The sequence below is a fragment of the Pseudopodoces humilis genome, chromosome 4 (assembly GCF_049639895.1).
Source record: "Pseudopodoces humilis isolate 2021_Gansu_Grassland_sample_001 chromosome 4, ASM4963989v1, whole genome shotgun sequence".
Taxonomy (NCBI): domain Eukaryota; kingdom Metazoa; phylum Chordata; class Aves; order Passeriformes; family Paridae; genus Pseudopodoces; species Pseudopodoces humilis.
In genome coordinates, this window is record NC_142203.1 from 74,323,728 (window position 1) to 74,337,075 (window position 13,348).

Here is a 13,348-nt window from a genome sequence, read left to right on the forward strand (position 1 = left end):
GCATACACAGCAAATGCTTTGGCAGTTTGAGTTAATGCCTTTTGAATTCACAGGTTGTTTACTTTCAGCTTGAATGTGGATTTGCTTTCAGCCTCAGTGGGAAATCTAACACAAGAAGTAATAGGACAAGCCATCTGTCCAAAAAGCCATGAGAATTCCTGGTTTTGAACCAATAATGGAGATCAGGGACAAGTTCACCCTGTGCGTAATCTCTGCCAAATTATTGGCATGTTCCTTGGATTTCCGGCCTTGGACCCGGTCCCTCTGCTGCAGTGTGAGCACACACAGACTTAGGGGAGTAAACCTGCAAAATGAGCCTGGTCAACATCCCTTTCCAATGTCTGCTCCTGCAAACAAGCATTTTTCCAGCCCTTTCTTCCTCTGCTCTGATTTACAGCCCATTTTGGTGAATAAACCGTGCACCTGTGAAGCGGCCGCTCCATCGTCGCTGCTGCCCGTGCTCCTCAGGGAGCAGTAAACAGCACGAGTCAGTGGGAACCCCCAACTCTTGCCAACACTTCCTGCAAGTAAATATCAATCCATGTGTTAGTCACAGGCCAGAGAATGGTGTAATATCTGGATTGATTGGGTCACTTTTTCGGAAAAAAGCTCAGGGCCAGATTTCAGCACTCTTAAAAGAGTCCAGATTTTTTACTTTCAAGCCAAAAAGCCATGTCTCTCTCCCACTGTGTAAACTAAGAAGCTGCACGAGAGCCAAGTTTTGGGAAAAAAAAAAAAAAATCAGCATCCTGCAGCATTCAGCAGGACACAGTGGGCAGATTTGACTGAGAGCACAGCATGTGACAGGTAATGGAGCTGCTCCTCATTCACAGATGGGAACATGAATGAGAACTTGGGCCTCCTGCACCTGTCTTGTCTTGGTCACCCACAAGAAGTGCCACCACCTTCAGTGAGAAAATACTTAGCCTCTATGTACTGTGCTGTCTAGAAGTCTGTGTCTTTCTTTTGGAAGCCTCTGTGGTTTTAAATCTTGGTCACAGCTTTTCCTCTGACTTTGTCCACTGCTTCTGTTGACCTAGGTTAAGTTATCCTTACTTAGACCAGCTAGAAACGTTTGGTCTCCAAACGACTTGGGTGAGCTGGAGATCATTGTTTGTGTATTTAATAAATAATAGGAAAGGCAGAGAAAAAGACAACAAGAAGTAATTTGGAAAGAACATCATCTGGTCTCTAGCAGTAAAACCTTCACTGCATTGTGAAGTGAATCTGTGTGCTTTAAACCTTCATGAGGTGAGTGACAGAGGATAACAGGATACCTGGCAACATCCTCAGAAGCACAGTAGTCTGATTTCGACTTGGCCTTCACACTGAGCAGCATTAACTCAGATACCCTGGTGTAAATCCAGCCAGAGGTCAAACCCAGCCCTGCAGCAGCACTGTTTGTCCAGAGGACTCCATCAAAACAGCAACATTCAGCATTTATTCCAACAGCACCAGGCTAATTTACCACCTTTACACCTGGGTTTCTGAAAACTGGAGAGCACTGGATCATGTTCAGACTGTTTTCTTTCATTCTTCTCTGTCGAATCAGGGCTACTGCAGAATGAGTGGGGAAATAAGAGTCTCTTCAGAGTTCTTTTATTTTGTTGTTTATTGATTCAATAGTATTTCATGACTAATAACCACCCTAGACTAACAGGCTCATTTGAGCCAAGAATGCTGTGATCTCTTATGCCATTTAATGGCAGAATAGCCATTTTACAGATAAGTAGTCTACTTATCAACTCAAGAACTCAGGGCTTGTTGTCTTTTCTTAGGGAAACTAGCTTCTTTTTCTAGTGATTTTTAGGGATCCATCTCTGAAAGTTTTCCATAGACTCACAGAAGCTTTTTTCTTTATTTCCCTTGTACATGTGCAATCATGAGAACAAGGATGGCTTGAAATTAAAGTAGCACAGCTCAGCCTTCAAATTAAAAACTTTTTTATTAGGTTTTTTTATTGGAACCAGAGGCAGATGAGCCAAAACACTGCATAACAGAAGAAGAAAGCAAGCTGGTTTTGTTGTATTTTTGGCACGGACAATGGCTTTCAGAGATACTGGAAGTCATGCAAGAAGAGTGCGTTCTTAAAAGACTTCTAGCCCTGCTCTGAGGACTGAGGGCTTTAGATAAGCGTCTGCATGTGGGGATCTTTATCCAAAACAAACCACCCAAACTTTTGTAGTTCACCCGTCACTAATACTGATTTCCTCCTCTGCATCTCCCTGTGCTGTTGCTCACACACACAAGTTCTTCAGGGCATCCTAAAAGATTTTCTTTGCCTGTAACAATTTAATTGCTTCTCGGCCAAGATTTTCTCCTCTGTGAAGAAAAAGAACGTGATCAAAGTGCCCTGTGCTGCCCAAAGGATTTCCTCTCCTCAGCCTCACTGCACACACCGGGATTGTTTTCCTCCCCCTCTCCTTTGCCACATCTCTGCATTCTGCACAATTGTTTCCTTTTTTCTTTTTTTTTTTTTTTCCTCCTGCCTGGAAAAATCCAGCGTCTCCTCCCCTTCCCCTGGCAGCATGGGTGACAGAGACAGAGAAATCAGCACAGTGTCAGCAAGAGTTTAGCCCCGCAGCTGGGACCTGAACTTTCAGTGGCAGAGCACAGCGCTGGGTCACTGCACTAAAGCAAGCCAGATTGATACAAAGCGCTTGCTCACCCTGGGAAGGGAAGGGAAGCATCAGAAGCCAGCTGATAAAAATGTTTAGGCACCCTCTGTTGTGAGCTTATAGAGACAAAGGCTGTTTTTCCTGGGAAAGGTGACCCTGGAGTGTGTGTTCGGTGTCATGACCCCCAAAGTGATGCAATATTTGGGTGCTCTCTGCACATAGGGGGTGATACTGCATTGGGGCAGCGTGGATTCTAGAGCTGTTGAAAATGGAAATGGAGCGTGTGGACTCAAGGTGCTGCACAGGGTGTGAAGTTTTCAGCTGTAAAGATCTGAACGATCACGTCTGCCAAGAGTTAATGTGCTCAGAAAAAGGATGCTAAAATATTCCTTCCCACTCCAGTTTGCAACTGAGAACTTGCTAGCCTGTAATATCTTTTATTTATAGCACCTTTTGACTCAAAGGCTCTGAAAGTGCCTCTCTCTGGGAGTCACTTCAATGATACCTGCAGGCAGGGATGTTTCTCTGCAGATGACTCCAGCTGAGGTGTCAGGGCCTTCTTTGCCATGGACACATGTAAGGGACCCCCTGTGCCCTGCCAAATGCCAGCACTTAGGAATAAGGGAAGGGCAGAAATCTGCCTCAAGCCTCAAGGATAGAAAACAAAGAAAACAGACATAGACCATATGGGAGAGAGCACTGAGATGGTCACTAGCTGGCTTTGGAAGCAGATACTGGGAGGAAGTATGGCCAATGCTGGATGATATCCTTAAGCAAACAGCTTGGGACAGAAATACCACAGCTCAGAAGAGGACATTTGGTGGCCCTACCTGGATAACACTCCAGCCAACCTGACCAGGTCCAGCTGTTCTGAGGTGGCCTGGAGGAACTCCAACAGGGACCCTACATAGGGTATGCATCCCAGTGACAGAGGTGCTCCTAGGTTTAAATCCTCAAACCCACAAATCCCTTAGTGACCACAGTCATGCCAGGGCATCCTGCTTGTTTTAAGTCCACTTCAGCCCCTGCCCACTAGCTGCTCCCCACTCAGCAGCTGGCAGTGGCCAGAGGACCAGCTCCTCCCCGTGGCTCCTGGCAGCTCCAGAGCTGTCACCCTGCCCTCCGCTCCCCTCCTGTGCTATCCCTGCGGGCTGGGCAGGCAAAAGTCAGGACTAGCTGATGGGTTTACAAATCCAGCCCACGATTTCTGCTTCATCCACAGCCAGGAGAGATTTTGCCAAGATACATATGAGGCAGCTGCTCAGGACACTGCTGTTTTGTCTGTACCACCCCGAGCATGCTGTCTGCCTGCCAGCCTGCCTCCCGCTCTGCCTCTGCGACCCTCAATATCAAGCTGGTTGTTTTGCTATTCCCTGAGGTGGCCAGAACACGTTCAGCAAGAAGCAGCCTTTTTTTGGCGCTTCTGCTGGGTCTCCTGAGGGACTTGCCACAGGGAAGGAGTGCCCATCTGTTTCAGCATCCTCTAAGTCCTGTGTTTTCTAAGGAGTCCTGATGTTTCTCAGTGGAAAAAGACATCCAGGCAGTCTCGTGAAAAGCTCCAGGGACATCAGTGGCTGCTTATGGGGCTCTCCCCTGCCCTGGGTCTCCAGCCAGGTTTTCAGATTAATACACTCATGCCTCCATGATAAAATCCTCAACACATCTCTCTTCCCTCCATGTCCTTCCCCAGCCATCCCCAAAATCAGCATTATTATATTTTTTTTCTCCAAATCTCTTTCCTCCAGGCACCAGACAAGGTGCATTTGATAGCACTTTATCTCTGTCATGCATATGTCAGTGTCTGAAACTCTGGTTTAATAGGAGTCACATCACTGGCTGGAAGTTGGCTCTCTCAGGTCCTTTCCATGGAGAACATGCATTTTGCCTCAGTCTTTCTCTATTTTCCAACAAAAATTGTTTCCTCCCTCCTTTGAGGAGGGGGCTGGGGTTAGCACATCCTGGCATGCCCAAGGGTTGGGTTGCCTGCTTTTAAGGCATCTCACTCTCTCGTCCTCTTCCTCAGAGAATATTCTTCCTGTGTGTACATATGAGGTTGTTTTTGGTTTTTTTTTCCTCTTCCTGGTCCATTGGGTATTACATCATGTGTCGCTTCCTTTGGTGTCTCTTCCACATGTGCTGCTTCGGATTTGGGGGTGAGAATAGTTCCCTGAATCATGGAATCATAGAATATTCAGAGTTGGTAGGGACTCACAGGGTTCATAGAATCCAGTACCAAGAATCCCACCATGCACCTGAGAGTGTTGTCCAGGTGCTCCGGCAGCCTTGGTGCCTTGCATGCCTCAGGGTGCCTGTTCCAGTGCCTGACCACCCTCTGGGGAAGGAAACCTCCAAATATCCAGCCTATACCTTCCCTGACAGAGCTTCACACTGCTCCCTCAGGTTCTGTCACCAGAGGGAAGGGGGCAAGCATATGGACAAGCCTTGTCTCTATGGAAAAGCTAAGAGGGAAACAGGAAGAAAAACCCAACAACAAAAACCAAAAATCAAAAATAAAAAAAAAAAGAAACAAAAAAACCCCAAAACCAAAACAGAAAACAAAACCAAAACAAACAAACAAACAAAAAAAACAACAACAAAAAAGAAAGCACACAAAAAAAAACAACTTAGAGGACAAAAAAATAAAAAGGAATAAATATCTGGGAGGAGGGCGTTTAAGAGGAAAGAAAAACAAATCAAAGCTGGTGCCAGGCTGGAACCAACAGCTGGTTGCCAGCACAGCAGGCTGAGAAGTTGTTGGTGGAAGCGCTCAGTGCCATGTTTGGGTTGCTTAAAAAATTACAGTGTCCCTCCCTTGTTATTCTGCCTCTGCTTTCCTCCCGGCCCCACAAGCAGGAGGAGGGACTCGGCTGCCAGACTCAGGCTGGTGTTTGCAGCGATGCCAAGGGATGCGGAGCATGTCCTGCCCTGCCACGCGTGTGTGTGCGCGCACCTCGGCGCTCCCCACTGCACACATCCCACATCCCACATCCCTGGGATGCCAGGGCATCGGCAGCCACGGCACGATCCTTTCTGCCCATGGGGGAGGAGGAGGTGGGAGGGCCGGGGATGGAGGAGAAAGGGAGGGTGGAAGGTTGTAACGCTTGGCTGGAAAAATTTAGAGGAGTACAAAGGAGAGCGCGATGAAAAGGGGTGGCGGCGGAGCGGGGGAAGGAAGGAGGCTGTGAGCTGGCTGCCGGGGAAGGAGGTGGAAGGAGGATGATGTTCTCCGAGCGGCTCGGCTGGGAGCGGGGTGCCGCAGGCAGGGCTGGGGATGCTGCGGGGAGTCTGACAGCCCCGGCAGCGAAACAGCGGGGCTTTATTTTCCTCCTTTCTTTCCTCCTCCCTCCACTGGGCGCTCGGAGGAGAAGGCAAGACAAAAAGCTGAACCCGTGCCAAGAAGGAGCTGCAGCGACTCGAAAATGGCACTCTGCGCCGCACTAATATTTCGAAGCTGGGCTGTGCTGGAGAGCAGGGAAACGTGTCAGGAATGAGAATGGCTGAGACCGTGGGGCCACTGGCCGGGCTCAGGAGTGTCCTCCCTCCCCCCTGCTTCCCCTTCGCCTTTTAAATGTGATCCTTTTCTCCTCCAGCTTCCCCCCCACCCCCGGCCCCACCTCCAGTGATATTTAGAAGCTCTGGGAAAGAGCTTGGAGTGTAAAGGGGTTCATCCCCTCCTTCCCTCTCTATGTCGGGGAGGTATTTTTATTTTTTTTTATATTTTTTCTTTCCCCTAAGGAGGAAAAGAAGACTCTCAGGGAGTTTTTGGACTGTCTTCCTCTTGCCCTTCCCTTCCTAGTCGCTGTCCTCCTCCTCCTCCTCATTGTGCCCGTACGGCTGCTGCCGAGGCTCTGTATCTTGATGCAAGGTTACTTGTAGGACACAGGAGTCTCTGCTGCAAGGTGCAGCATCGCCTGCGCCGGTGTTTCCCCCCGTTTCTCATTTGCTGGGAGATGAGGCAACTTCCAAGCGGCTCCACAGCTCGGCTCAGCTCCGCGTTGGTGCAGTGGCGCTGTTTGGGCTGCAAAAGCCCCTTCCTGCGAAAACCTGTCTGGATAAAACAAGCAAACAAACGAACACACATGTAGGGCTGAAACTGCATCATTTTGCTATGTTAGTTAATTTGCAAGAAGCTGGAGTTTGCAAGGGCTGTGGTGATTTCCATCTGAGGGGGAAGATTTTATTCTGTATTGATCCCTTTTTCATTCCATTCACAGGCAAGGATAAAACCAAACCAAACCAAACCAAACCAAACCAAACCACCTCTTTTCTAACAGAATTTTGATTTTTTTATATATATATATTTTAACATTTTAAAAATTATTACTTTGTAATACTTGTAAATATTACTTTGTAAAATTACTTTGTTGCGCAGTAAAGTGCAAAGATATTTCCCCCTTCCCTTTTCAGGAAGTTTTGGGTTGTCATTGCAGAAACTGGAGACAGGAGGAAGGTAAAACCCCAGTCTCTGGTTTTGAAAACAGGTCTAGATGCTGTTAGAGCAGCAGTTTTAGCCCTCACATAGTCAGCAGGTCAAGTTCAAGGAGACCTTTCTAAAGCACGGGCAGAGCCTCATTAGCTTGCTGCATCTCAGAAGCTTGTGGATTATTGGGTTGTTAGCTTGGCCCATTTTGTAGTCTCAGGCATGGGATGATCCCCATGACCTCTTTCTCACCTGAAAACCATGCCCTAGTACACATTCAAACCACTTCAAACCTCACCTTTGGTCTCAGACATGTAGACCTGGTTTGGGAGGACCTACCCCTGCCCAGGAAAGGCTTTTGGAAATGCTGTGATAAATAAGGGGGAGTTCAGGCAGACTTAAAGGTGTTGTCTAGCATGCTCCCCTCATCCTCTTCTTCTCACAGTTCCCTACAGATCAATAGTCCTTCCTCTATGGAGGATCAAATGTTCTGTCTCAAATTAACGCTGTTGGGAGTGGCACTCATTTCTAAGTTGATGCCAGCATATTTTGAATGGAGTAGGATGAAAAAAGCAGCTGATCCCTTGCTCTTCCTCACCTCTCAGCTGTGCTTTGTACTCTGTATTTGCTGCAGTTCAGCTTGGGCTGGTGCAGAGAAGGTGCTGCCATTTCTTCTTGCTCTTTTCCTTTGTTGCGACTGCAGCGTGTGCGGTGCTTGACCCAGGGAACCTTGGTTTCTTCACCATGGAAATATCAACAAGAGGGTTGCCCAAAGAACCTGGAGTGTGTTCTTGTACCTTCCGCCCGATCCTACATGTTTTCTCTGAATAAAGGACATGCATAAAACACATTGGTTTTCTGTAAAGACATGTGCATGCTGTTTGGTTTTCAGTTGTCTCACTGGATGTCATGAGTTTAGCTGTTTGAAACACCATCCCCACCCAGGGCTCACACCATGCAGACCTTGCCTGAATTTCGTAGAATCACAGAATCCTTAAATGGTTTGTGTTGGAATGAACCTTAAAGCTGACGCAGTTCCACCCCTTGCCGTGGCAGGGACACCTCCCACTACACCAGACTGCTCCAAGCCCCGTCCAGCCTTGGAACATTTCCATGGATGGGGCAGCCACAGCTGCTCTGGGTACCCTGTGCTAGGGCTTCTCCACCCCACAGCCAAGAATTCCTTCCCAATACCCTATCTATCCCTGCCCTCTGGCAGTGGGAAGCCATTCCCTGCATCTTGTCACTTCATATCCTTGTCCCAAGTTCTTCTCCAGCTCTCCTGGAGCCTTTTGAGGTATGGGCAAATGCTCAAGATCTCCATGGAATCCTCTCTCCTCCAGTCTTTCCTTATAGGTGAGATATTCTGGAATTTTCCAGATGTTCCAGAATTTTCCAGATTTTCTTGCTGACACTTTTGGCTGCAGCTACACTTGTTCCTCTGGCCAGAACCTCCTCTTCTTAACCTGAGATCTCTGAGGATGGGAATCTCAGGGATCTGTGGGATCCTAACCTGCAAGAGAAAGTGGAGGTTAAAGCCTATCAACATGTCCAGAGGAGATCCTGGTTCTTGTCCTGACCCACTACACACTGTACAGACCACTGCTCAAGCTTTTAGACCTGTGGCCAGCTGGTGTTTACTACTGATTTTAACTTCTTCAGTTTTCAAATTCTTCAGTTGTCAAATAACAACTCCCAACAGATTTATAGAGAGGATCCCAAAGACATGGACAGATATTAATGTGGAGTGACAGCATCCGTGTGTGCACAGCAGCAAAATAGTATTTGTTATTCAAGAAGAAGAACTGGGAGCAACAAATGAAGAGATCTTCAGAAACCTTGTTATTTCAGTAGGCAGACCTCTTTCATTTCTTGATATCTTGACCATAGGGGAGGTTGTGGAATGTGTTTTGTCCATCTTGGGGCAGAAATGCGACTCTTTTTCTTTCCAAGTGACCAAGTCAGCCATCTGGGCAGCTTGGTCATGCTTCTGAAGGAGGGAAGGCTTTGACAAGGCAGCTGTAGGTTTTTTGTCTTCATATTTCCCTTTTTAAAAGCAATGTCATTGCATGTGTTCTCCAGAAACATGATGCCTAATGTGTCTCAAGTTGCTTCCTTCAAATCCTTCATCCTTTTTAGTACTTTATAATGAGAGACACTGTCTACTTGGAGTTGTTATGAGGTGACTTGTGTCAGGAAGGGTTAATCTAAAGGGCTCTTCTGAGGCTGTCTTCCACTCCTTCTCCCCACACTTTCCCCACTCCCAGTCTTATTTTTTTGGACCTGTAACCTCACATTTCTGTAATCTAAATGTGCAAATGCTTTGCAGTCATGGTCCAGTAGCTGGGTTAATCTCAGACCCCTGGAGTGGCAGATGGCTGATTTGTTGCTGATTCCAGTTATAGAGAATTGTGTCACCTATTATCTTTGCACAGACTGATGCTTAAAAGGATGCCTTTGGCAAAATCAGTGAAAAGCAAAGAAAAGCAAAGCAAACACTCTCTGATCTGCATCACCACAGGTGAAAATGTGAAATATTTCACCTTTGTGTGAAGGGCTGGAGAGGTAGACAAAGAGGAGAGGAGGTGGGAGGGGAGGAAGGGGAGAGGAAGACCTCATTTTCATACCAGAAGTACCAAAGCACAATGCAGAGCAGGTTTGCTGTAGTCACGCTGTTGAATCACGAGCACTTACCCTGTTTTAAATGGTTTTGCAATGTTGTAATCCTTGGCTTCAGCTCCCTACTTTAACTCTTATACAAACCAGGCGGGTTGGCTTCTTGGGACATCCTCCTGCCCTCTTCCCAGGCTGTTCTAGCACAGGTTGTCAGAGGAATCCACGGCGTCACTCCCTGAGATCAGGGCTCATTGTGTGCCCCAGGGCTGCTGGGGAAAGCTGTGCTGGCTCTGTCATGCCAACATGCTTACAGGGGACACTTGTGGGGGAAGCTTACACACCTGTGTCAGCTTGGGGGGCCTTACAGACCACTGCAGGGCCGAGGGTGGGCCCCACCACTGGGTGCTCACAGCCGGTAAGTGGTGGTGGTGGTCATACTGAAACGTGCAAGGAAATCAAAAGGGCAGAGCAAAAAAAAACTCAGGGTGTTTGTGACCATTTTCTACACACTCATCCCTACAATCAAGTTTTTTTGTTTTTTTTTTTTTTCTCTTTGCTCTGGGAAACTCCACAGGGTCAGATGAAGAATTTGGGAAGAGAGTGTGGGTTCCCTGTGCAGAGTCCAGTGACAAAATCTGTGAACAAGGTAAGAACAAGGGGATATGGCTGTGGTGACTTTTGTTTTCTGCTTTTCCCTTTCCAACGCTGGACACAAAATTTAGGTACATGTATCACAGAAATTGAAAATCCAAGCACTAAGCAAATGAGTCTAAAATGTTAATTTGTGTTTCTTTTAATGCATTCCATTATGATGGTTTGGGTTTTAGAACAGTTTGTATCGTATCCAAACGATCTATGTGTGAATAATTGTTACCAACCTCCTGACACCAGGACCTAATTAGGAAGTAAGAGCCTTAAATAGGCCATTTGTGTAGTGAGCTTCCATATGTCTCCTTGCACAATTTATTTGCTCCACTCCATTGAGATATAATGAGAATGAAACTCTTAAAGCAGCTTTTGACTCTGAGGCTCTTCTCTTCATGTCCTATGCAGTTATAGACCCTATTGAGATAATATCTGCTTCCCTGCTTTCGGAAAGAAAAAGCTGTTTTTAGTCCAGATTGCCCAAACTTCTCTGTTTCCAAGTCTCCAATTAAAATGGAGTGAAAAAATGCCCAAAACAACATGCAGACTAAGAAAAATGAAATGCCATCAAAGAAAGCAGAAAGGTCAGGACAGGATGATCTTAAGGGAATACAACCTATCCTGTCTACCTCAACCCTGCTGAAAGCTGATGCCATTGTATTTCAGTTAATGTATAGATTCAAAGCAAGGATGTCTATGGATAGGACCAATTTGAAGAGATTTGTATTGGTTCTGTTTTGTTTTCTTCCTGCTAGGATTTGAGGAAGGGGGAAAGGTTGATGCAAGGTGGATTGTTTTTTTTTCTTAGTTTTGCATGTTTATCTCAGTCTGAATCAACATCCTCTCTGGGACTCCTCGTACATGTTTAAATGCATGTATGTTCTTCAAGCATACTTCCAGAACACATCCTTTATTTCCAAACGCCTCGTGCATGCATGACTTCATCTTACACTTCATGTGTCCCACTTGATTCTTTTAGCCCCATCATTCTGCAGTCAGCCAAACTTAAATATATTATTAAGTGTCATTTTCTATCAGGATAAACTTTAATAAATTCTTAAGGCTTGGGTTTGTTTTTTTTTTTTTCACCCCCAAAGCTGGATCTTGTTTAGTTTCCCAGTGAAAGACAACTCTACTTGCAATGATTTTGTTTATAATAATTCACTTGCATGTTCCCTTCCAGGAATTGTCATTGCCTTCCAGAAGGGAGGTTAGTGCTAGTCCCCTCGCAGTGATAATTATAATCAGACCTGTCAGCCTTCACACAGTCTACGCTTATCACTTGCATTTAGAAGGATTTTTCCTGAAGCCTATTACCAGTTCTGCTTCTTAGGGAAAAATAGTCATGATTTTTTTTTTTTTTCCTCCTAATCTTTGATGGCTCTCAGCTTTGAAAGCATGGAGAGGAGCAAAATGACTGCCAGCTGCAGTTAAAGAAACTGCCTGTTGGTCCTGGTATAGCACTCTGGGAAGCCAAAGAGTGGGTGGATAGTCTGGGAAATGCTGGAGGGGCTTAATTCGTTTGTGACAACACTTCAGGTGTGCTGGAAACACAAATCAATTTCCCAGTGGTGTTGCTCACAGGATGTACCTCTGCAGACCCGCTAGGCTGCAGGTGGCAGGTGGCTCTTGGCAGTGGTGCCCTCTCCCCCTGCTCCTTTGGGCAGCAATCCCTGCCCATGTTGAGAGGCTTGGAAGCAGGATGGCCAGAGAAGTGCCTGGAGTTGCTGCTGGAGGCAATGACTGGAATCACAAGGACCAGTTGCCACCAGCTTGGCCAAGCCATGGTATTGAGTAAGATGTGGTTCAGTATTTTGTTCACCCCAGGATGAACATTGAAAATTGTCCCCCCTGGTGTTATTCCCTGAGAAACACATTGACCCATTTATTAGATTTCTCCCCACTTTCACTCCATTATTGCTACTGATGTGCCAATAACCACCCTTTCCTACCTTTCTAGTTTTCACTAGCATGAAGACAAAAAGGTGAAAGTTTTACCATTTCATTAGACTAAATGAATTATGTATCTTCAAGTCCTTCCTCTGTTACTACCATGCCTTTTGTAATTTACTCAGAGATCTGGGCTCCCTAGATTTTGGCACTGTCTGAGGGTGGTCAGTACTTTTTAGCTTTTTTATCAAAGGAGATGGTGGAAGCCTTATGTTATGTGCAGTTTTATATTTACAGTGCACAGGTATATGATTTGCCTTTGTTTTATTTAAATTCACTGGGAACTAGAGATTTATTTATCAGGTGCCATTCCCTGAAGGATGAATAATGCCATAAAGAGAAGACTTCATCTATTATACAAACAGATTTGAAGGCTTTGCTATTATGTTCCTCTGCCTGTTGAATGGAGTAAAAATGCCTTTGGCTGAACAGAGACAGAGTGATACTTAGCAGCAGCATCTTATGACCTTTTGATCAGCTGAGATCTCAAGCCATATTAGTGGACAGATTATGATGTGATGGAAAGAATGCCAGGAATAGCCTTTTCATCATGAGATCTTTTCTGTGAATATCCTTCTTGGGTGTATTCAGGTGGTTAATCACTGGGGCCAGGGCAATCATTTGGAAGCAGGGGAATGAAAAGCTGGTATAGGCAATCCAAATACACTCAGGTTTGCCAAATGCAGCTGGATATTAAAGCTAATAGTTTCTTCCTAATATTCTCCTACCCTCCTGTTTCTATCAAGGCTGTGGGTGACCTTGCGATTTTTTTCTGTCTCTAATAACCCCATTTTGGCAGAAAGAGCTACACAAAATGAACCTTGAGTCCTTGGACCACAGGGGAGCTGCAGTCCCTGAATCAAAGGAATGCACATGGTGAATATGGATATCAGGCTGTGAAAGGAAACTCACATGAAAATGTCTCTGTCATTTTAGAGATAATAACAGTAGTGCTTAAATCTGTGTCAGTCCTTCCAAGGAGAAAAGAAATAATGCAGGTTTCAAAAAATGCACAGCCCTAATAGTATTTCTCATTTTACAGGGCCAAACAGAGAAAAGATCAACTTTTACTTTATCTTACCTGCCTGTGCAAATTACC

The 13,348-nt window shown here is 45.8% G+C and overlaps 1 protein-coding gene across 2 annotated transcripts in view; it reads left to right on the plus strand.

Moving 5' to 3' along the window:
• Positions 1 to 13,348, plus strand: part of SETBP1 (SET binding protein 1) — a 269,083-nt gene that overhangs the window by 113,150 nt on the left and 142,585 nt on the right. For both annotated transcript variants that reach the window (XM_005528094.3, XM_014257044.2), the window contains one exon: positions 10,229 to 10,300. In XM_005528094.3, coding sequence (XP_005528151.2) covers positions 10,229 to 10,300 — 72 coding nt within the window. The remainder of the gene's footprint in view (positions 1 to 10,228; positions 10,301 to 13,348) is intronic.